This window comes from Pan troglodytes, chromosome X, assembly GCF_028858775.2.
Source record: "Pan troglodytes isolate AG18354 chromosome X, NHGRI_mPanTro3-v2.0_pri, whole genome shotgun sequence".
Taxonomy (NCBI): domain Eukaryota; kingdom Metazoa; phylum Chordata; class Mammalia; order Primates; family Hominidae; genus Pan; species Pan troglodytes.
Window position 1 is genome coordinate 99,708,837 of NC_072421.2, and position 24,969 is coordinate 99,733,805.

Here is a 24,969-nt window from a genome sequence, read left to right on the forward strand (position 1 = left end):
GTGGAAACTTAACATTTAAATATATTACAATTAGTCTCTATAAGTTAAAAGGTAAAGCAGGGACATGAAGGCACTCAAGTTCTGGCCTCTGTAAACTGGCCTAGAACCAGTCCATGGTCAGTGGTCTTCTTATCAGGAGAAAGTTACTGAAATCTGTCTCTTGTCCAATCAAAGCTGTAGTTATGGCTTGTGGAACAGGGAGTCAGTTACTCCGTGTCTGGTAGTGAGCTACAATTGTTTTAATATTGCTTATCTCAAGGCCGGTGTTTGTGTAGCTGTTAGACAAAAAGAAAAATCTTGTAGCAGTTAAAACATAGTTTATTCTTTAAGTCCAGGCATGCATGACTTAACCCTTACCTGCTATGGCCTTAGGTCCTGTTTATAATTTTGTATCTTATTGCCACAAAGAGTCCATTCTATTAGCATTAATGATATATATTTTTACATTAACTATGGTCAGTTGTTTTGTCTAAATTGTTAAAGGGAGGGGGTATAATGAGGCGTGTCTGACCTAGCATCCTCTCACAGCCAGGAACTCAGTTTTTAAGGTTTCTCTGGAGTCCCCTTGGCCAAGAAGTGGTCTGTTCAGTCGGTGGGGGGCTGAGATTTTATTTTTAGTTTACAATACAAGAAACTAAATTTTGCCAAGAGGAATTAGCTTGGTAATACATTATTTTTTGTCAAGATCCCCAGATACGAACTCAGTTTAGCTGACACCTTGATTTTAGCTTTGTAAGACCCTGATTAAGGAATTCAGCTGTGAATTCCAAAGTTCTGACCTATAGAACTGTCAGATAATAAGTAGGTGTTGTTTTAAGCTGCTACATTTGAAGTGATATGTTACACAGTAACAGAATATTAATAAAAATTTTGGTACTGAAAGTAGTGAATGCCTAAATATATGAGAGTGGCTGGAGAAACCGGCAGCTGATGGAGTCTGGGAGAATTTTGAGGAACACGACGATGTTTATCCAACTGTCAGTAAAAACATATACCTTAAAGATTCTGCTGGTGAGGGGCCAGTAGTATGTGAGGAGCAAGTTACTAGAAATTGGAGGAAAAAGATCCTTATATTTAGTGGCATGGAAATCTGAGAAATAGTCTCCAACAGTTATGTGGAAAGCCGAACTTGCAAGTAATGCACTGGGACATTTAGCTGTGATGATTTCCAAGCAATGTTTTGAAGTGTAGCCTGGTTTCTTCCTGCTGCTTATAGCAAAAGGTGACGAGAAAGATATATTGAGAGAATAGCTGTTAAACAAAAAGGAACTAAAACTTGAGGACTGGGAAATACCCATCCTACCCAAATGGAAAAATACACAAAATTAAGAGATTCCTTCTGAAAGTATGACACAGAGAAAAAGCTGAGGATGTAGTTGTTACAGTCTTTCTCTGAAACCTTAGAAAAATAAGAAAGTCAGAGCATTCAGTCACACAAAGGTCATTTTCAAGAGATTGAAAGCATGACTCAAATATGCTCTCAATCGAACTAGATGGGCCAAGTCTAGAGGTCAGAGGCAGAGAAATCAGAGATTCAAAGCATAAGAAGGATTCAGTGTGCTGCTGCTGCTGCCTTAAAGCTGGAGGGTACCATGTGGCAAGGAATGAACGTAGCCTTTAGGAGCTGAAACCAGCCACGCTCAGCTACCTCAGCAAGAGACAAAAATAGAGAAAGATGATTTCAAAAATATCTGTCAATGTGAATTTTCTTCAATGGAGTAAAACCTACTGTAATTTATGCAAGACTCACCTCACAAGATTTTAAAGAAAATTATATCAGTAGAAACACTGCCAAGTCTAAATGAAAGTGATGGAGTACAACATGAGAGAAGGTTGTGAGATCCCCAAAATTCTCTTGAAGAATGGTCTGATAAAACTACTCAGCTGAGAACACATGCTGCATCTAACGAAAAAGGAAGGATTACTCAGATCACAGAACCAAGAGCTCGGAGCACAGACCTGACAGTCCAGAGGACACATCCAGAGAGTGAAGCTGAGTGCCACAAAAGATTTTTCCCAGGCCTTAAAACCTAATAAAGATTTTTTTTGAGCCAGTGACCTCTTTTTATCTTCCATTTTTACCCGCTTTTGTCTATAACTGTTATCCTGTGCTTGTCACATCATCATAGGTTGGGAATTTTATGGGCAAATAATTTGTCTCCTCAGTTTTACAGATCTGCAGATGGGATGAAATGTCTTCAAGAGCTTTATACTTAATGGATTATGCCCAAGATCCTCATCCACATCTGGTTTATACAATTTAGATGGTGACATGTTTATTTTTGAGCTCATGCTGTAATGGGATGAGATTTTGGCGAATCTTGGGAGAAGTTGACAGTATTTTTACATTTGGTAGGGAAATAAATTTGGGGGACCTGAAGGCAGACTATGGTAGGCAGAATTCTAAGATGGTTCCCACAAGTTACCAGCCCACAGTGTATTATACATATCTTCTTCCAGTTACTCAATTCAATGCTAATCTATGTGTTGCTGTGAACAGATTTCGCAGATATAATTAGGTTCCCAGATCAGTTGATCATAACATAGGGAGACAATCTGGGTGAGTGTAACCTAATCACATCATCCCTTTAGATAAGGGTCTAGAGTCAGAGACAGAAAAGTCACAGGTTAGAAGCTTCAGAAAGAATCAATGTGCAGTTACACAGTGAAGATTGGAGGGGTTCACATCATAAGGAATGCAAATGGCCTCTAGGAGCTGAAAATGGCTTGCCTGACAGCCAGAAAAAAAAAAAAAAACTGGGACCACACTCCTACAGCTGCAAGGAAGCAAATTCTGAAAACAACATGAAAGAACTTGGGTATATATTTCCCCCAGAACCTCCAATGAGAACTCAGTCTGGCTGAAATTTTGAATCCTCCGCAAGACATCTAGGACCTCTAAAATCCTCCTCATCATTAATTATCCAAATAATTCTCTTCAAGTCCCTGACCAGCCGATTGCTGGTTTTAGTCATTGCTCATGAGGCAGGGTAGATCCATACCTCCAACCATTAAGAGTTCTATACAAAATGGACAATCATATGATTCACTCAAAATCGTACCCCAAATCCTAGCATGTCTTTTTCCTACTATTCTGTGTTATCCCTGAGTGGGACTATAATGAGGCAGCCATCCACTTGTACCTACTATCAATATACCAGGAAGATACAACCAGGAACTGATACATTGTTTCATATCTCTTTTTCTAACTGGATGAAGAATTCACCAAGATGCCATATATGATATATGTTGGTTGAGAGAGAGGCAATGAGTCTGATCAAACTGCACATGAAATTTACTTGTGCCTTCTTGGTTTACTCAGGTCTGATCTTGTAAAGCCATTTGCAATTAACGGTTGAAAGCTGATGTCCAAACAAAACTTTATTATTCAACAGAGTAGACAGCAACACATTCATTAAGAGTAGCTTGTTAGTATGGAAAATTAATACCTCATGGTCAGGTGTTAAGTCTCTACTGGGTTTGATAGCAAGCCAGGAGCAGATTCTCAAATGTAGACTAGTTGCCAAGAAAAGAGGGAATGATTTTGCTTAAAAAACCCTAGAGGCATATACTTTAATCTACTACTGGGGCTTTCTAAAACTCCATGGAGCCTCTCTTTCTAGCATGGACACAATACAATTGGATCTGCAGGATCATGAGGCTGAAGTGTCAGAGAAGCCCGCACTACAGTCTGGAACTACTGTAGATCTTTTTCTTGCTGTGGGTACCACTTAAAACTGGAAACCATATGGAGTCCAAGAACAAAATCAGTATGATACATATTGTCTCTAAAATCTAAGGTCTTAATTCTTTCAAGGTAAGTGTAGTAAGATCATCTGCAGGAATGTACTTAACTGCTACCCATCTAGGGCAGCTTACCACCCATGGTTTCCCACTATGGCATTTCTTCTGTTCCTTTGTGAGGCTGTGCTCCTGTGGCATATACAGAACCCTCCACTGGGTTTTTGTTGTTGTTTGTTTTGTTTTGTTTTTAAATGGCACAATCTCAGCTCACTGCAACCTCCACCTCCCGGGTTCAAGCAATTCTCCTGCCTCAGCCTCCAAAGTAGCTGGGATTACAGGCACCCACCACCACACCCCGCTAATTTTTTTTTTTTTTGTATTTTTAATAGAGACGGGGTTTCACTATGTTGGCCAAGCTGGTCTCAAACTCCTGACCTCAGGTGATCCACCTGCCTCGGCCTCCGAAAGTGCTGGGATTACAGGCATGAGCCACTTCACCCAGCCCTGGGTCCTTTTATAGCACAGATTCCACAGTTGTTTAGTTTCACTTTGCAGAGCCTGTCTTCCAGGGGCTAAGAAGTTTCACCCCTTACAGTGCGGGAGCTCTCCTTGGTGCTGCTGAATATGCGTTCTTTAGTAAGCGAAGCTTTTACTGTGAACTATATAGTGAACTAATATCTCTGCTGATATTCTGCTATATATAGAAGGTCCTATACAGCCTGTAAAGCCCATTACTCCTCATTACTTTGGAGAATGTAAGTAAATCCTGTTAGACAATTTAAGTTATTTGTCCAAAGTTATTTAGGTAGACAGGGGCTAAACTTGGAGTCTCAGTCATTATTATTTACATTTTTATTAAGTGCTTACTACTTGTCAGTTACTTGTGTTGGGCACTATAAATACAAATATAAAATGGACATGCCATACTTTGAGATGCAGAATCCAGTGCAGTCTTTCTCAATTTTTTTGCTGCAGCCCACAGTCAGAAATTTATTTTCATCATAACTCATGGTGCACACACATACATATGTACATAACTGAAACACAAATTTCACAAAAAATATTCAGTCTATTTACAATGCTATTTGCTATTTGATATTTTCTGTTTGGCTGTATTCAAGTCTGTTCTATCCTATTTCATTTTTAAAAAATTACCTATCTTGACCCATTGAATTGATTTCAAGATCTACTTTTCATGGTGGAAGGACAACTTCATTTTGAAAAACATGGGCTTATTTAATAATCTGTGATGTGTGTCTTATATAGCACATATATTTATATTTTTAGGCACATATTTTATGTAAAGGTGGGAGTGGGGAGCCTGAAGGGTCTCTTTCTAAGCCGGTGCTTCTCAAACTTCAATGTGCATAGGAATCTTCTTGGGATCTTGTTAAAATGAAGATTCTAACTTATTAGGTCTGAGGCAAGACCTGAGATTCTGCATTTCTAATTAGTTCCCCAGGTGATGACTATGCAGCTTTTTCATGGACCACAAGATGTTCATTACAAAGGATTTAAAACTCAAATGTATTGATGGGTCTGCCGAACTGCTAAAGTGTTACCTGACAAGTTTCCTGAGAGTGAACTCAACAGAGAAAAGAGCATCTGCAGACAAGGTATTAACCCATGAGAACAGCACAACCACTATCATGCAGGTATTTTTTCCTGGCCTAGCCTGCAATATCTGAGTTTTGTGAGGACAATATTTATGTATGCAAAACAAACAAATAAGGAATACACATAAATGATTATTTTGGCAAAAAAGAATTTGGAAGATATTAATGAGAGGCCCAAGCAGCACCAAGGTGATATCCATGTGTACCTGGTTACTGTAACTATAAAGTGGAGAGAGGGCTTTATCCACTTCTACGGGGGTCATGGGTTGGTGGACATTGCTCACCAGTGACTCCAGAGAAAATGACAGGGCTTTGACACCATAAATCCTCTATCAGTAAAGGGTGCAGGACCCGGGAAAAAGGGCATAGTGCCCAGCAGACATGGCAGTATCCAGGAGAGAGTGGCATCTACTTCTTAGCTGCCTGGAAATATTCCTAGACATGGTGAGAACTCCCTCAGCCCTCCTCCGATGTGTCTGATTCCATCGACTTTCCTGCCACTGTATGGGAATAGTTTAGGAGCCATTCCTCCCCTGAGTGCCTAGTGGGGACCAGGTCACAACACAGCTCACATACTTAATATCTCATCTGATCCACCAGGCAGTCCTGTGAGGCAAGTATTACCCTTATTTTACAAATGACAAGATTGATTCTTACAGCAATAGATCTGTTAGAATTTCCAGGTTGATTCCTTTAGCTTTTAGTCCCAGAGATAATATGAATTTTACCTGTCATCTTATGTTCTGATAACAGGAATTCTGAGTGTCTTTATTGCCTTTGTAAGCGCACCAAACAGTTCAATTTCTTAGTATGTATTGTATTCAGCTTTTATTTATTTTTCAGTATGACAAATATTTAGTATTATATTTTAGTATGGGTCTGAGTATGCAGACCCAGCACTCATGTTAGAAGACCCAGGAACATGATAGAGGACCTAGCAACAGTGCCCACTGACCTGGCTAGACCTAGGGAAGACATAGGGATGTGCACAGCAGCAGAGGAATATCATGGAGGTACATACAAGAGGTGGTAGGACTCATTTTTGAATACAGGTGAGACCTATTCTTGGCTACCCTTCAGGAATAACCATTGCCTGCTTTTTAGTGTACATGCTTTCAGGGTTTTCTTTGCACAGAAATGCATTATACAAACATTTACATTTTTATAAAAATTGGCTGATACCGTATACGCGGTTCTGCAAACTGTTCTTTATTTATTTATTTTTTACAATGTGTCATGAACATCTTTTCCATGCACATGGGTGAAAATCCTCTACTAAAATATAGAGCGCTGTAGTTGGGTCAAAAGGCTGCTGGTAACGAGATTGACATCTAAAGCAAAAATATCAGCTTAAGGTTAAAGCATTGGGCCTGGCAAATATCTACCAGGGAAAGCAGGGTTGACAATAATCTCATCAGAGAAGTCAGAATGGAAGGCCAAAGGCATTAAAGGTATGGGATATCGTGTAAGCCTCTTTGGCCCCTACCTCCACCCCTCACTCCCCTGACACCCCGTTGTCCCCTTGGGGCGAATGGATCCTGTACATCTCTTTGCATCCAATGAAAACCACCCATTTTCTGTTTTTTCCTTAGCTCCTCCTGAGCCCTTGACACATCTCCACATTCTCTCATCATCTCCTCACTGCTCAGATGCCTTTCCTGTAAGTCCTCCTGAGTGTCCTTGGGGGAATCGTCGGTCCCCCTGTCTGTTTTTCTTTTTGCTTTCCGGGGCACATAATCTCCAGCCGGGCGCTTTTCGGCGGCCCGCGGCTGGCCCTCTGGCTTTGCCTGGGAGGCTGGCTTGCCCTCGCCTTGTGGCTTGCCCTCACCTTCGGACTTGCCCTGCTTTTCCTGGCTTCCCTCATCTTCCAGTTGTCCCTCATCACCTGGCTCTCCCTCATCCTCTCTCTTTCCCTCGCATTCTGTCTTCCCCTCCGCGTCTGGCTTTTCTTCCTCGTCTGACTTTCCTTCATCATCAGGCTCTACTTCATCTTCTGGCTTTCCCTCGTTTTCCAGGTTTCCTTCATTTTTATTGTAGGGTTTTTCCATGTCGAGATTTCTCTTTTTCCTGTCCTGGGGGATGACAGTGGAGGGAAGAGGAGACAAAGAGGAGACATGGGAGACTGAGGGCCTGGGGTGGAATGCAGGTCTGGATAGTAATTGCATCTCACCCCTGGTGAGGGTTCCCCTAAGCTGGCCGGGCCTCCAAGAGGGCCTTCTGCCCAGCACGTAGCCCGCCACTCCTCCCACACACGTGAGCCAGCCATACCCTGGCAGGCCCTGCCACCTTCTCTGAACTGATTCAGCCTGGTAAGGTGTGTGTTCACGTCGGTGGGGTTATGTGCAGGGGTCCCAATTTGGACTTGGCCGGGCCCTCCACACTCTCAACCCTTGTGGGCCCCTGTCCATGCAGCCCCCTGCTTTCACGGACCTGCGGGGATTCTGGACAGGTTGCTCTTCCTTTGCAGGCCTCCAAGAGCGCTGGGAACAACAGACGCGCAGACCTGCGGACAGACAGGAGACAGGGGTAGGGGCTGCGCGCTCAGTGGGCTCACAGGAACTCCGTTCCCTTTTCTGAGTCTAGGCCCTGCTCACCCAATGTTTTCCTCCCCTACCTCCCCCGCACCCCAGCCGCCATTTCTTTCCAGGCCTCGGGCACCAAACCAGGATGCTTCCAAACTGCGTTTGTCTCTTTGTGCCCCTTCCCCCGGAGGCAACCTGTCTCAGCGCCACCCCGTTTTTGCGGAGGTCAGATGTTTCCATGGGAGCGGATTGTGAGAGGGGGTTATTTCCAGAATAAGTCTGTGTTTCACTGTCGCACTGCGGGGTCGCTACCCCCAGCCCCCCATTTCCAGCACTAAAATGGATGGAGGGCTCAGTGCAAGGGGCGTCGAGAAGGCGGGCCAGGTTCGCTTCGGGGTGCTCCCTCCCCTGCCCCCGACCCGGCCCGTTCAGCATCCCCCTCCTCCCCAATCTACCGGATCCCTTCTCCGCCCCCTCCCCAATCCTACTGCCAGCCCCCTCCACCCCTGTCCCAGGGTCCGCCGGCAGCGCACGCCTTCACACTGACCTGTGGGGACCCAGGACAGGCCTGTGCCTCCTGCGGCTCGCTGAAGCCCGCTCGCTGCTCCCCCGCCGCCTGGGCAGCTCAGACAGCTGATTCTGCGCGGGCGCCTGGACCGGACCGCAGGGCGGGCGGGCGGGCGCGGGGGCTGGTGCCCACGTAGGCGCCTGGTCACTCACGTGAGCACCGCGTCACGGGAGCTAGGCCACCACCACCCCCTTCCCGCCCACCTCACCATCCATCCCCGAGGGACCAGGAGGTTGCGGAAGGTGGGAGAGGGTGTGTGTAACAAAGGAGTGAGGGTCATCAAGAAGAAGAGGAGGAGGGGGTGGCTTTCTGATCCCAGGTGCTTTACCTGACGCAGCTCACAGCATCCTCGCAAGGCATCTCTCTCTAATGCCCATTATCGCCAGGTGTGACAGCTGATCAGAGAGGGTACCCGACTTTGCCAAGAGCGCTTAGCCCCAGAACTCCACAGCCCACTTTCAATACAGGCTCTGCCTGACTCCAGAGCCCGGGGGATAGTGGTGCCTGCCAGGAAGCTGAGCTGCCACCTTGAGTGGCGGTGTTCCTGGGGTTCTGTCCTGGGCCTCCTCTCTCCTCAGTCCTCAAGTTGTCTCTCCCTGTGTGATCTCATTCATTTCCAGTAAACACCGATGACTCCCAGATCTACAGCTCCAGGCTGTTCCCTTCTCCGTGTCTCATATCAGCTTTGCCAACTGTTTATTGAACATCACCGCCTGAGTATCCCTGAGGGACACGGTACGTAAAAACCCTGTACCACAAATTGATTTCAAAAGCCCATGTACCCCAAATTGATTTACCAACTTCCTTCTTATAATCTCCATTGGCCTTTCTCCACACTTGAAAGTTACCTTCCAACAGTTGACCAGTTTTCATAGAAAGAGAATGTCAGACAGCTAGAAAGGAAAGCATTCAAACGTTTTTAATATGAACTGCAGATCCACAAATTCATCATAACCCTTGGTTCACAACATGCTCTTCTCATTGACTACTCTTCCCTCCCCTGCTTTCCCTTCTTTTCCCCCACTGTTTACTTTCGTTCCATTGTTTTTCTCTTTCACATTTGTGAAACCACCACTAAACCCAAAGAACTAGAAAATTGCTAATAACTGTTTACTTTCCTTCCATTGTTTTTCTTTCACATTTGTGAAACCACCACTGAACCCAAAGAACTAGAAAATTTTTAATATTCTTGTCACTACAGTGTAGTGTCATATATTTGGGTTTTGACAAGATGTTTATAACATGTTTTTGTTTGGATCTCTTTCAGATTATCCTGTTTGGAGTGTATTGAACTTCTTGGATACATCGATTAGTGTCTTTCCTCAAGTTTGAGTAATTTGCGGTCATTTTTCCTTTGAAAATTCTTTCGTCTCTATTCTGTTTCTCTTCTTGTTGAACCCCCATCATGCATAGGTGTGCTCTGTTCATTTTTCACATTACTTTTATTTTTCTGCTCCTCGGACTGAATAATCTCAATTGACCTATTTTAAGTTCACTGATTCTTTTGCCTGCCCAAACCTACTGTTGTACCCCTCTAGTGACTTTTAGTTATTGTACTTTTCAAATAAAGAATTTCTATTTATTTTATAATTTCTACATCTCTTTGTATTTTTACATCTTTACTGATATTGTGTATTTGCTGAGACATTCTTCTCTTTTTCTTTAGTCCTTTGTTTATGATTTCCTTTAGTTCTTCGAGCATATATAAGACAGTTGATTAAAAATATTTTCTAGATATTCTAATACATGGGCTTTTTCATGATAGTATCTAATTATTTCTTTCCTGTGTATGGTCTATGTTTTCTTATTTCGTTATATGCCTCACAAAGTTTTGTTGAAATCTGTATATTTTGATTCTAATATGTTGACTCTGGAAATTAGATTATCCCTCTTCCTTGGGTTTTGTTGTTACTCTCTCATGGGTTATTGTTTACTTATTTAGTGACTTTTTAAACTATTTTAGCAAATTATGTATTCTTTGTCATGTGTGGCCACTAAAGTCTGTGTTTTATTAGCTTATTAATCAGCTGGTGTTTGGATGCCGTTACTCTAAGTACCTAAAGCCAACAAAAGAAAAACAATAAATAAAAAAATAATTTCCTGGCCTGGCGCGGTGGCTCACACCTGTAATCCCAGCACTTGGGGAGGCCGAGGCAGGTGGATCGCCTGGGCTCAGGAGTTCAAGGCCACCCAGGGCAACATGGTGAAACCCCGTCTCTACTAAAAATACAAAAAAATTTACCAGGTGTGGTGGCGCACGTCTCTAGTTCCAGCTACTTGGGAGGCTGAGACAGGAGAATCACTTGAGCCCCAGAGGCGAAGGTTGCAGTGAGCCGATATCGTGCCACTGTACTCCAGCTTGGGCTAGAGAGTGAGGCTCCATCTCAAAAACAAAACAAAACAAAACAAATTTCCCAGTCTTTGCAGATGAACTCTGAGTTGGAGTACCTTTTTAATGCTTTACATTTTTCTTATGCAGAGCCTGAAGCTCAAATTCAATGAAGTTGAATGCTTGCATTTTCTCTGGTCTTTTCTGAGTATGTGTTCCACCCTTGGCATACACATGGCCTTCTTGATTTTCCAGTATATATAAAGGGCTTTTTAAAATGCTTGTTCTTCCACATATCTTGTTTCCCAAACTCTTCCTTCTCAGGCTTCTCGGTCTGTTCATTGCTTGTTCTGAGTGTTGTGCTTTGCTCCAGACTTCTTTGGTCAATACCTGTGATTTTAAATGCTTCTGGCAAAAGCCAACTGGAGAGCCAATGCAGCCCAAGCCTTGGGAGTCCTCCCAGTCTGGTGTAATGAAAGAAGCCTTAGTGATGAAAGTGCTGCCAGGCAGGCTGATAGCCATACCACACTTCTATGAGAATATGGTCCAAATTCCTACCACTGGTACTAGCTATCTAAACCAGGATAGTGGGCTATCATCAACAGATCACTGCTAATCTGGGGCATAGAGAATGGTAGATAGGCAATTGAAAATTTCTTTCTTAGCACAAATTAGCAGCTTTTATTCTTCACCAAATTTTCCTCTCATTGTTATAATTTTTTGACTGGATTCCAGAGTTCTGAGAAAGCTGATGGTAGCAGTTTTTGCCAGCTCACTAATTGCTCATTATGGAGTTCCGGAGTTCCATACACTACCATTTTTAATGATGTTACTTGTGTTTCTATTTCTTTTTAAGTCAATTGGGTAGGTTGTGTCTTTTTTGGAATTCGTCCCATTCATCTACCTTGTCTCATTTTTTTGTCATGCAGTTGTTAATAGTATTACCTTATAATCTTTTTTTATATATCTGTAGAGTTGCTAATGATGACACCTTTTTTATTCCTGATTTTAATAGTTTCAGTCTTCATCATTTTTTATTGGTGAGTGTAGCTAAAGTTTTGTCAGGTTGTTTTTATATATATTTTCAAAGAACAAACTTTTAGTTTCATTGATGTTCTATTCTGTAATTCATTTATTTCCACTCTAGTGGTTACTATTCCCTTCCTTCTGATTTCTTTGATTTAAGTTGCTCTTCTTTCTGTAGCTTTTTAAGATGAAAGTTTACTGATATGGGATTTTCATCTTTTCAAAGTAAACATTTACAGTTACACATTTCCATCTAAATGCTGCTTAACTATATCCCATAACTTTTGATGTGTTGTGGGTTGTTTTTTGTTTTTAAAAGTATTTTCCAATTTGTCTCATGATATTTCAGGTTGAATTGAAGTATATTGTTTAATTTCCACATATTTGCAGGGTTTTTGAATTTCTTTATGTTGTTGATTACAAATTTAATTCCATTATGATCATGGAATATTATTTTTATAATTTCAATACTTTTAAGTGTATATGGGATTTTATTATTTATTATGTAGTCTTTCCAGGAAAATGTTCCATGGGTGCTTGACAAGAATGTGTATGCTTATGCTGTTTGGAGTGTTCTATACATGTCTGTTATTCCAGTTGGTTTTGTAGTTTTGTTTAAGTCTTCTGTTTCTTTGTTGATATTCTTATTTGTTTCATTTATGTTTGAATGTGTGGTTTTGAAGTCTCCAATTACTATTGTTAAATTGTGTTGATTTTCTTCTAATTTTTTCCTTCTATTCTGTAAGTTTTTGCTTTATGTATTTTGGAAATCTGTTTTATGTTCATATATGTTTATAATTTTTGTGTAGTCCTGAAGGATAGGACTTGTTATATAACACGCTTTTATTCTACGATAACATTTTTTGTCTTAATGTCTTTTTCATCTGACTCTTTTGGTTATTCTTTGCATAGTATATATTTTCCATCCTTTCACATTAATTTTATTTGCTTATTTAAATATATTCTCTTTTAGATAGTGTATAGTTGTATCATGCTTTTTTTTTACCCATTCTGCTACTTTCTGCCTTTTGACTGAAGTGTTTAATCAACTTATATTTAATGCAATAATGATAAGGTAATATTTACATCTGCTGTTTTGCTATTTGTTTTCCATTTGTTGGGTGTTTTTGTTCCTCTATTTCTCCATTATTGAATTACTTTTAAAAGGATATTTTTTTGGCCTACCATTTTAATTCTCCTTTTTATTGTACAAAGTTTTTGAATAATTTTCTTGGTGTAGTTGGCCTAGGGATTAAAATTAGTATATTAATTTAAAACAAGTGAATTTGTATCAATTCTGACTTAATTTTAATGGGATGCAAAACTATCTCCATTTCCTCTTTCCTCCTTTGTGATTTAGGAAGAGTGTCATAGAAATTACATCTTAGCCATTATATCTGTTTTGTAATTATTGTTTTATCAAGTTTTCTTTCTAATCTAATAAGAGAAAAATGAGTTACAGACAAATATACGTTTATAACTATTTGTATTTATTTCCTATTGTTGCTGTAACAATTACCACAAACTTAGTGGCTTAAAATAGGAAAAACTTATTCTCTTACAATGCTAGAAGTAAGAAATTAAAATGCCTTCATGGGGTTTTAACCAGAGTCAGCAGGTATCCACTGCCTTATTTTTTTCAACTTCTGGAGCTGAATTTCTTGTATTCCTTGGCTTACGTCCCCTTCATTCATCTTAAAAGCCAGCAGCATAGTATCTTCAAATGTCTCTCTGCTTCCATCATCACATACCTTTCTTTCTCCTTTGTGTCAAATTTCCCTGTGTCTCCTTATAAGAACACTTGTGATTGCATTTAGGGCCCACCTAGATAATTCAGGATAATTAAGACACTTAATAACATCTCAAGATACCTAATAACATCTTCAAAGTCTCTTTTTGGCATAAAAAGTAACATTCACAGGTTCCAGGGGTTTGGACATGCATAACTTTTGGAAACCCACTATTCTGTCTACCACACTGTCTTTTATATTTACCTATTTAGTTACCTTACTAGTGTTCTTTATTTCTTCATGTGGATTCATGTTACCATTTAGTGTTTTCTAATTTCAGCATGAAAGACTCATTGGTATTTATTGTAGGACAGTGCTGCTGATTAAAATTACTCACTGTTTGTTATTTGAGAGTGTCTTAATTTATCCTTAAAGTTTTAAGGAGAGTTTCCAGACTAAGAAGTGTTAGTTAAGTCTTTTTCCTTCAACTTTCTGAAAATGTCATCTTACTGTCTTCTGGCCTCCATGATTTCTGGTAAAAAGTCAGCTGTAGATTCGTGTTTTCCATCAAGTTCAAAAAGTATTTTGTCATTATTTCTTCAAATACATTTTCCTGAAACTTTTCTTTTTCCCCTCTTTGTGGAATTCCCTTCGTGCCTATGCTTGTATGCTTGATGGTGTGCCATGGTTTTCTAATGTCTCTATATTTTTCTCCATTTTTCTTTGTTTTTTTGTTCCTTATACTCATAATCTTCATTTATCTATCCTCAAGCTCACTGATTCTCTCTTCGTTCACTTCAGACTCATTATTGAGCTGCTCTAACAAGTTTTTCATTACAGTTGTTTTCTGTTCAATGGAGAAAAGGTAGTCTTTTCCACAAATGATACTGGAAAAGTTGGATATTCTCATGCAAAAGAATGAAGTTGTACTATTATCTCATATCATTTATAAAAATTAACTAAAAGTTGATCAAAGACCTTAATATAACATCTAAAACTATGAAAACCTTAGAGAAAAATAGGAGAAAGCTTGATGACATTGGTCTTGGCTGTTGCTTCTTCAATATGACACACAAAGTATAGGCAAAAAAAAAATAGAAATTGATCAATATTTAACACTTTTGTGCATCACAGGACAGTGTCAAGAGAATGAAAATGCAACTTACAGGACAAAAGGAAATATTTGCAGGTCTATATCTGAAGAGGGATTAAAATCCAGAACATATTTTAAAACTTTCATAAGTCAGTGACAACAACAAAAAAAACCACATAGAACCCAATTTAAGAATGGGCAAATAAATTGAATCAACATTTCTCCAAAGATATACAAGTGGCCAATAAGCACATGAAAAGATGCCCAACATCACTAATCATTAAGGAAATGTAAATCAAAAGCCCAGTGAGATACCACTTCATGCCCATTAGGATCATTGTTATCAAAAAAATAATAAGCGTTGGTGAGTGCTATGGTCTAAGTTTGTTCCCACCAAAATATATGTTGAGATTTCATCCCCATTGTGGTGGTGTTGGAACATGAGGCCTAGTGGTAGATGTCTGGATCATGGGGATGGATCACTCATGAATGGCTTGGTGCTACTCTGGAGGTAGTTAGTGAGTTTACACTCTGATGAGACTGGATTAGTTATCACTGGAATGGGTTAGTTCCCTGGAAAGTGGGTTGTTGTAAAGCCAGGACACTCCTTGTGTTTTATCTCTTTGCACATCTCTGCTTTCCCTTTGAACTTCTCTGCAATGTTTTGATCTAATTCATGGCTTACAATAGAGGAAGAGCAGATGTGGGTGCCATGCTTCTTATATTTCCCAGCCCACAAAACCATGAGCTAAATAAACCTCTTTTCTTTATAAATTACCCATCCTCAGGTATTCTGTTTTAGCAACACGAAATGGACTAAGGCAAGTAGGGTGTGGAGAAATTAGAACCCTCACACACTGCTGGTGGGAATGTAAAATTATACAGCCACTAGGGAAAACATTATGGCCTTTCTTCAAAAAATTAACATAAAATCACTATATTTCATTTCTGGGTATATGCCAAAAATAATTGAAAGCAGACTCTGGAACAGGTATTTATACACCCGTTTTCCTAGCAGTATTATCAACAGTAGCTAAAAGGTGGAAGCAAGCCAAGTGTACATCAAGAGATGAATGGATTAACAATATGTTATATGTACATACAAAAGAATATTAGTCAGCTTTAGAAAGGAATAAAGTTCTGCTACATGCTAAAAAATTAGTGAACCTTAAAAACATTATACTAGGTGAAAGAAGCCGGACATCAAAGGGCACATACTGTATGATTCCATTTATATGAGATACCTAGAAAAGTCAAATTCATATAGACAGAAAGTAGAACAGTGGTTACCAGGGGACATAGGGAGAGGAAAATGGGGACTAGGAAGTTATTGTTTATGAGTACAGGGTTTCAGTTTGTAATGACACAAAATTTCTGGAGATGAATGCCAGTGATGATTCTAAAACAGAATGAATGTACTTAATACCAATAAATTGTACATTTACAAATGGCTGAGGTGTAAACTTTATATTATGTATATTTTTCCACAATTAAAAATATCCAAAAACTTAACTACTTTAAAGTGAACAATGCAATGACATTTACCACATTCACAATGTTGTGCAACTACCACCTCTATCTAGTTCCAAACCATTTCCATCACCCCAAAGTAAAACCCCTCACCCACAAAGCAGTTTTTGATCGTTACTGTCTCCTCTAGTCCTTGATAACCACCAATATGTGTTATATCTTCTATCAGTCTACTAGGACTGCTATAACAAAATGCCACATACTGGGTGGTTTAAATAGTAGAAGTTTATTTTTCACAGTTCTGGAGGCTGGAAGTTCAAGATCATGGTGTCAGCAGGCTTGGTTTCTCCTGAGGCCTTTCTTTTTGGCTTGCTGATGGCTGCCTTTGCTCTTCATCTCATCTTCTATTTTAATTTATGTTTTTAGTTGAGAAGTAAAAATTGTATATATTTATGGTGCACAAAATGATGTTTTCATATCCTTATACATTGTGGAAGTACTGAATTAAGCAATATAACACATGCATTAACTCACATACTAATCAATTTTTGTGGTGAGAGCACTTAAAGTCTACTCTCCTAGCAATTTCAAGTAGACAATATTATGTTATTAACTATAGTCACCATGGTATAATTGATTTAGTGAACATATTCCTTTCTAACTGAAATTCCTTGAAGTTCCTTGAACTTTATTTACAGTCTTGCTTTACTTTGCAGAAGATTTAATATTTTTTACATGGTGAATGTCAATCTTTCCCTTTATGATTTAATGTTTTAAAATTTTTATTTTAGTTTTTTATATTATTTTTTGTGCCCATATACATCTTCTCCTTGCTGCTCCTTTCCCTGAATTTGGGCGAACATTTATATTTTATTTTAGTTATTTTATTGGTTTGTTTTTAACATAATCTGGATAAAAATGTACGCACAAGTGATCCACAAACTCTAATGTGCATCAGAATCACCTAAAGATTGTTAACAATGTAGCTACCTGAGTACCATTGCCAAAGAGTGGATTTTGGATGGTGCCAGAATTATGTATTTTAAACAAGCTCCAAGTGGAATTCTGAAGTATTTGATAGGCTAGCGAAGCTGGACGAACACTGGCAAATATTTTCTTAAAAGGATGTTTTTGTGATTTGGGGGTATAATTCCTCCCCTAGGGTATTTCTTTCACAAGATATAAATTCTATATAAACAAATTAACCTGCTTAGGGTAACACAATCAGGGATAGTACAGAGAAAATAAGCCAAAGATATTTTAGCCACAAATTTCACTCACTTCTCAACTCTACTCTACATCGGAATCACCACGGGATCTTTCACACTAAGGATCTGTTGGTCTCACTTTTAATGAGTCTGACTCAACTGGTTGGAATTGGGTACTGAGCTCCACTTTAAAGTATCCTCATGTATTTCAAATCTGAAGCAAGGATTGAGAACTTATGCACTAAAGACAATAGCATTAAAAAATAAAAAGTAGTTGTCTCTTTAAGAAGGGCACCGTCTGATGGGAAAATAATGCCTGATGTATATAGATTAACTAAATTCTATGTAGTGTTTTCACAGGTCTCAGATCTACCAATCAACTAACCACCCATTTCTATAAAATATAAGGTGGGGAGAGGGGTGTCTGAGATTGACTAAAGCTGGGGCCTCCACTTTAATTTATGTAAGTCCAGAGATGTCTGATTAACTAGGGTACAGTAAGTATGGACTGAAACACATTTTTTTCTGAATTTTTAGCCAGTTCCTCAGGCAATTTTGATGCAGCTGGTCTATATAGCACATGCTGATAAACACTGACATATATAATGTTATGATAAGTGCATTTTTTTTGGAAATTGGCATATAATGCTTCTTCTGCTGTGTTCCTTTTTAATTGCAAGCTACAGTGTGTAGGGAAAAGAAGCACTTGCCCATAAATAATCAGAAGCAACCCTGGGTCCAGATTGCAGGATTCAACTCAGCTATAATTAACTGTTGTGCCCTACAATTTATCAGGCCCTGTACTAAACACTAAGGGTACCAGTATAAATGAGACAAAATATTTACTGTGAGAAGGGCACAGTTTAGTGGGGAACAGTGATGACTGTGAACAATGTTTTAAAATTGGGATTCACCTACCAGATCCCCAGTTCCTTCCATTATTTCCCATCAATCTGTAATTACGGGTTTATTTGGCACAGAAATCTCAAAGCAAAGGAAGAGGGAAACGTATCTGGATCCGTGTAAGTTAGTATAGACTACTGGGGACTCCTGAGGTCAGGGTGGTGTGAACCAGAACAGTCTTGGGAACATAAAATTATCCCTACAACTCCTGTGTATGTGCAGAATGAAACCTGTAGCAATGTCTGCACAGAAAATTGATAGTCAAGGAGACTAAGCTATATTCATCAGAGGATGGAAGAGATAGTCCAATTCTGAGCACACTATCATGAGTGTCACTCAAATTTGTCTGGGAGAAGGGGATGAGGAAGGAAGTGGGAGAAAACCACAAAGGGCTGCTTGCATTTATAAGCAGTGTTGGTGAAGTATCTGCCTGGTTTAAGTATAACTCTAAAGCAGGGAGGGACACTCTATACATTTTTGAAAAGGCAAAATGGGGATTCGGATTATTGAAGGTTCCAGAGAAATCGGTGGGTCTTTGTCATCTTTAGAAGTCCAGTACATCTGCAGTGGTAGAAGCCAGTGGAGGGAGCAAAACGCAAGAGAAGAGGAAGATGTGCCTAATAGTTATGGCATTATGCGGGAAGGAAAGCCAGAGTAGCAGATGAATAGAAAAGCATTTACAGTTGAGCATCCCTAATCCAAAAATCCAAAATCGAAGTGCTCCAAAATCCAAGGCTTTTTGAACATGACATGATGCTACAAATGGAAAATTCCACACCTGACTTCATATACGTAAACTTTGTTTCACACGCAAAATTATTAAAAATATTGTATAAAATTACCTTCAGGCTATGTGTTTGAGGTGTATATAAAATTAAATAAATTTCATGTTTAGAGTTGGATTTCATCCTCAAGACAGCTCTTTATGTACATGCAAATACTTCAAAAACGGAAAAAAAAACCCAGAAATCTGAAATCTGAAATGCTAGTCCCAAGCATTTCGGATAATGGATTTTGAACCTGTACTCACCTGGAAATCAACTGGACTTGCTGATAGGCACTCTCCTTGGAATCTTCCCTAAAAATGAAGGGCACTTAGAGGGCTGGAGCCTTGCATGTATAAATAGAGCAAGACACAGAGCTCAGTCATCACCTCATTTGATTCCCACAGCAGCCATCTAAGGCATTTATAATGTAATGTACCTGTAATTATCAGGTACATGTTTCTAAATGAGAGATCCATAGGTAATATAAGATTTATATGTCTTTAAACTGTGTTTCAAGTGTTTATTAATTGCCCCCATTTCCTATATAAGTTGATTGGCAAGTTCCTTGCTTCTTACTTTTTTTTTCCCTGAAACATAGGAAACACATGTATTCATTTTGGAAAAGTGAGAAAAAGCGGATAACCAAGAAAAAAATAAAGAAATTTAAAAGTACCAGTAACTATACAACATAGAAAAAGCACATTCTGGTTTTCATTCATTCATATATATATATATATATATTTCATATATATTATATATAGTGTGCATACGTACACATCTAAATGAAATAGTCTATCTGTAGACTGCTTTTAAATTGCTTTATTAACTTTACAGTATGCAATAAACATCTTTCCATGAAAGTTGATGAAAGTCCTCTTCTGACAGAAAAACTTACAGACTAGGTCAAAATGCAATCTCCAATCAGAAAATTGCAGAAGAATGCCAAAAGGTTCACATTAAAGGTACACCAGGAAAAATGCGAATTTAGAAAGCAGGGATTTTATGATTATTAACCTCAAGATTCAAGGCATAAGGCAAAACTCATCATGATGATCATGGTGAGGGGGGTCCCCTATAAGAATGCGCAGACTGTACCTCAACTGAAGTTCCCTAATTTTCCTCCTTAGCTCTCTCATCTCCTCCATGAACCGTTCCATATCATCTCCATCTCCATCTATCATATCAATGTTATCTACAAGCCTATTGGGCACATCCTCTCCAAAACCCGGGGCAGGTGGAGCCCAAACCCCTTTAACATTTCCTCCAGGCTCCTGGTATTCACCACCTCCTAAAGCGGGGGCTTCATTCTGCACTGGGGCCTTCTCCACAACTTTGTTTTCCTTGGGGACATTTTCCATGTTGAGTTTTTTTCCTGTTTTTTTTTTTTTTTCTTCCTAGAAGATAAAAAGCAAGAAGAGGGAATGAATGCTTGATAGGATTCAGAGCTCTGTTTGGCAAAGGTTTTCCCACCTGAGAAACTTTATGAACCCTGTAGGGGGCGCCCCAGACCCAGCGCTGCCCCAAAGCCCATCATTTTCCCTGAAAATCCCTTCCCCAGGCCACTCCTACCGCCAAAATGCAAGACGACTTGGCGGAGGGGGACGATCATAGAGAGACCAGACTTCACCTCCCTGGGATCCTAATAAGCTCTCCAGGAGCGCCCCAGATCTCGCCCCTCTACTCCCTTCTTCCCTCATCAGATACAGGGCTGTCATTTTATGAAGACTCTCCTAAGTTTCTCCTGCACTCAACTCGGGCAAGAAGGGCTGTGAGTCACCCAGATTCTGCTCTGATCCTTGATACCCCTACACCAGAGGGCCCCAGGCAACCTCCTACCTTCAGGGATCAGAGGCAGTCTTTCTCTCTTAGCCTTGAAATCGGCTGCACAAACGCACTTAAAGACCTGCAGACAAATGTGACAATTACCAGGACTGATCTTTTAATCAAAGGACCGGTAATGGGAGTTGATTTAGGGTTCTCCTAGTATTAGCACCTTCTGTTTCTCCTCCATCCTGTCTCACGGCTTCTTTTCCCACCCTGTGACAGGCTATCCCACCTTCCAGAAATAGGCATCAAAGATGATTATTTCCAAAACGTTTTAACCTCTTCTTTAGGCGCCCATCTCTACTGTTTCCTCCTACCTGTCATCTAGTTACCCTTTCTGCAACGCAGGCAACTTGCCTGGCGGGGGAGTTAGAAGAGCTTGCTGAATGAATACGTAGTTTATTCACAAATAATTTCAATCTAGATATCCATCAGGCCCTCTCTCCACCCGATCCCCACTCCCACGCCCACCATTTTATGCATCAAGATGGACGATGAGTGAAGAGGTATGTGGGCATTGAAAACTAGGACCTGCTGCGGTCTCTGCGCTTTGTCATTCTCACTCCAGGATCTACAGGTAGCGCCCACGCTTACACCGACCGACCTGCTGAGACCAAAAACAGTTTCTCGCTCCTCGCCTCTGTCCCTCAGTCAGAAGCTCGCCCGCTCAACTGCCGCAATAGGGACCTGCTTTCCAGACCTAATCTCTGTCCCCCTCCTCTGCAGCAATTCCTCTCCTCGGCCCCCGCAGCCTATCATTTCCAGCTCTAAATGGGTAGAGGGTGAAGAAAAGATACCTAGAAGGCAGGCCTAAAACCTTGGCAGGGTCCGCCCTCCCCAACCCTTGGTTGCTGGCTGTACCTCCCTCCCGCGGACCTGCAGGAAGCAGGCTGTTTCCTTTCACTCTCCTCCACCGGCTGGACTCCATCAGACATTGCCCGATGGCCGGCCTCCTAGGAGATCTCAAATGGTACCCATTCTCAATCCAGCCCCCTCGGGAGATCCTCTCCCCAACCGCTCCATTTCTCGCACTAAACGGGTGTGTATCTGGAAAGGGTGTGTATCCAGTCCTAGACCCGCTCTGGTCTTTGCCCTCTGCTGCTCACACACCGGTCAGCGCCCACCTACCTGCCAGGGCTCAGGGGTCAGCTTCTACCACTTTCCACCTTTCCTGGGCAGCTGGCTCGCCTGCCTTCAGGGCAACAGCGAGCGGTCGCACGGCCAGCGACGACTACCAGACTGCAACTAGGAGGAGGGACTAATCCACGCATTGGCTCTGGGTCTCCTAAGGGCCACGTCACTGTGAGCTCAGATTTCCAATTACCATTCACACCCGCAGTGCGGCAGGAGGGTGGGGGCGGGACTGTGGGCGGGGCCACCTTTCTCTTCATTCGTGCTTTCTCCACCACTACCACAGGCTACTATCCACCCCTCTATTTTTTTATTTAGCGGTCCCCATGACCAAACGGGTCATAATATTTTGTATTTGGCTTGCTCTGGTTTCTGCTGGAGCTTTTAAAAAATCGCTTCTTCCTCTTCTATACCCCTAAACGCACACTTCTCTCCCCTTCACGTCCAGCAAGTAAAGCCCTAACAGTCTTGTAGGGCTTGGTCCCAGATTGGAACCCGGAGAAGGGGTGGGGAGCGAGAGGCTAGGAAGTCTGGAAAATAGGCAGTAAGTGGTATTCAAATTTTTTTTTCACTTCAACTACTTTCCTTTTTGTTTGTTTATTTGGGAAGGGGGTTCCTTTTATTTTTCATCAGCATGCATTCATTTTGTTGTTGTTTTTATAACTAGACAATACAATTATTTTCAGTTGAAAAAACAGGATTCGAGTTGTAAAAACATGGCAATCTGTTTCTCCTGCTGAATCATATTATAAATATAAACCTTCCAGAAAGCATTCCCCTGCCTCCTTTAAGGACTTTGAAATAAGGCCGGGAGCGGTGGCTCGTGCCTGTGATCCTAGCACTTTGGGAGGCCGAGGTGGGTGGATCACGAGGTCAGTAGTTCAAGACCAGCCTGGCCAAGATGGTGAAACCCCGTCTCTACTAAAAATACAAAAAGTAGCTGGGCGTGGTGGCAGGCGCCTGTAATCCCAGCTACTCGGGAGGCTGAGGCAGGAGAATTGCTTGAACCTGGGCGGCAGAGGTTGTAGTGAGCCGAGGTAGCGCCATTGCACACCAAGCGTGGGCGATAGAGTGAGACTCTGTCAAGAAAGAAAGAAGGAAAGAAAGAAAGAAAGAAAGAAAGAGAGAGAGAGAAAGAAAGGAAGAAGAAAGAAAAGAAGAAAAGAAAAGAGGAAGAAAAGAAGGAAAGAAGGAAAGAAGTGATTTTCTCATGAAGGATCTCTACATGTCCTTCCGTGAAATGATGCATTGAGTCTAATAGAGCCTCTCTGGTGGATTTTCATGTCTTGAGAACCTGTGACAAACTGATGATCTCCTCTAAATTGTATTAGTGTAACCACAATTTACAATAACACCTAGCCCTGATGATTCAGGACAATAATTTGGGGAAGCTACCCTGACAGATGAAAATGTATTGTGATGGACACATAGAGGGGAACAACACTGGGGCCTACAGGAGGGTGGAGGATGGGAGGAGGGAGAGGATCAGTTTACCTATATAACAAAGCTGCACATGTATTCCTGAACTTAAAATAAAAGTTTAAAAAGTATTGTGAAATTACAATGTTAAGATAATAGTGTACCAGAATAAATTTAGAACAAATGAACCAGAAAAGAAATTCAATTATCAAACCCAAATATGGAAAAAATGCTAGTAAATGCATTGAAATATTTTGAATCAGTGGGGAAAGGTTAGATTGAAGAAATTGTATTAGGATAATTGACTATTTTCAAAAACAATGAAGTGCCTTATCATTCTCATACACGTAAAAATAGACACTAAATGTTTGCATAAAAGACATTAAACCATTAAAAATAGAACTTAGCATGTTATTTTTTATATAATAGAATGGAAAAGTTGTTTTAAAATACAGCACCAGATCCTGACAAGACCAAAAGGCGACTGGCTCAAATCTGCTGGGGACCCTCCAAGTCTCAGAAATGATTTAGAGTTCTCCTCAGAATTATCCTAACTAGTGATGAGAAGTTGGGGTATTTTTCTACAGACTTGGCCCTCTATTGGTGGATGTCACGCTAAGGATGTTAAAATCTCTGGCACTTTTAAATTGTCCTACACCTGGGCTGAGCAAGTTCCCAAGGTACCAGAAAAAGCCCTCAGCAAAATTAGAAAACACAGGTAAGGTAGAAGGATAATATCAGTTTTATCCCCGCTACAGGAAATATACTATTCACATTTTACTCTAAATCAGTCCAAATATCTCCCTTCAAAAACAAAGATAATACACACATATTCATTTTCTTCTTCTTCTTTTTCTTCTTCTTCTTCTTCTTCTTCTTATTATTATTATTATACTTTAAGTTCTGGGATACATGTGCAGAATGTGCAGGTTTGTTACATAAGTATACATGTGCCATGGAGTGATTTGCCGCACCCATCAACTCATCATCTACATTAGGTATTTCTCCTAATGCTATCCCTTCCCTTGCCCCCCACCGCCAGACAGGCCCCAGTGTGTGATGTTCCCCTCTCTGTGCCCATATGTTCTCATTGTTCAACTCCCACTTATGAGTGAGAACATGTGGTGTTTGGTTTTCTGTTCCTGTGTTAGTTTGCTGAGAATGATGGTTTCCAGCTTCATCCATGTCCCTGCAAAGGACATGAACTCATCTTTTATATAGCTGCATAGTATTCCATGGTGTATGTGTGCCACATTTTCTTTATCCAGTCTATCATTGATGGGCATTGGGTTGGTCCCAAGTCTTTGCTATTGTACACACATATTCATTTTCACATTTATAGATGTTTGGGTTGTTTGTAGTGTTCATTATCATAGATGATGTTGATTGAACTTCTGTGTACATAAAATTTTCATACTAATATCAAATTTTGAAATTTCTAGAACAGTCGTTTCTATATACGTGTGGATATTTTTCAGTGTCATAGAAGTCAATCCTGAAAAATGTCCAAATTTGGTATCTATAATGTATGAGAACTCCTGCTTTTTCATGTCTGCCAATGCTTAATATTGCCTGGTGTATTAATCGTTTTCACACTGCTGATAAAGACATACCTGAAA

At 40.5% G+C, this 24,969-nt stretch overlaps 2 protein-coding genes and 1 long non-coding RNA gene across 3 annotated transcripts; 1 reads left to right on the plus strand and 2 right to left on the minus strand.

Moving 5' to 3' along the window:
- Nucleotides 1-6,546: 6,546 nt before the first annotated feature.
- Nucleotides 6,547-7,863, minus strand: TCEAL6 (transcription elongation factor A like 6). The gene is given in 3 exon segments (XM_001142085.6): nt 6,547-6,885; nt 6,887-7,432; nt 7,791-7,863. Coding segments are annotated over 2 exon segments (552 nt in total). The 5' UTR covers nt 7,409-7,432; nt 7,791-7,863; the 3' UTR covers nt 6,547-6,855.
- Nucleotides 7,811-10,141, plus strand: LOC134809358 (uncharacterized). The gene is made up of 3 exons (XR_010154885.1): nt 7,811-7,886; nt 9,071-9,185; nt 9,718-10,141. It is a non-coding gene; the product is annotated as an uncharacterized LOC134809358 (long non-coding RNA).
- A 9,634-nt stretch (nt 10,142-19,775) lies between these two features.
- Nucleotides 19,776-22,047, minus strand: BEX5 (brain expressed X-linked 5). The gene is made up of 3 exons (XM_521186.7): nt 21,929-22,047; nt 20,813-20,879; nt 19,776-20,370 (listed from the first exon to the last, which is right to left on the minus strand). The coding sequence occupies exon 3, from the start codon at nt 20,332-20,334 to the stop codon at nt 19,999-20,001; it is 336 nt and encodes a 111-aa protein (XP_521186.2). The 5' UTR covers nt 20,335-20,370; nt 20,813-20,879; nt 21,929-22,047; the 3' UTR covers nt 19,776-19,998.
- Nucleotides 22,048-24,969: the final 2,922 nt, after the last annotated feature.

Excerpts from the sequence above, each read along its gene's own strand:
- BEX5 (XM_521186.7), bottom strand. The coding sequence starts at position 20,334 with ATGGAAAATGTCCCCAAGGAAAACAAAGTTGTGGAGAAGGCCCCAGTG.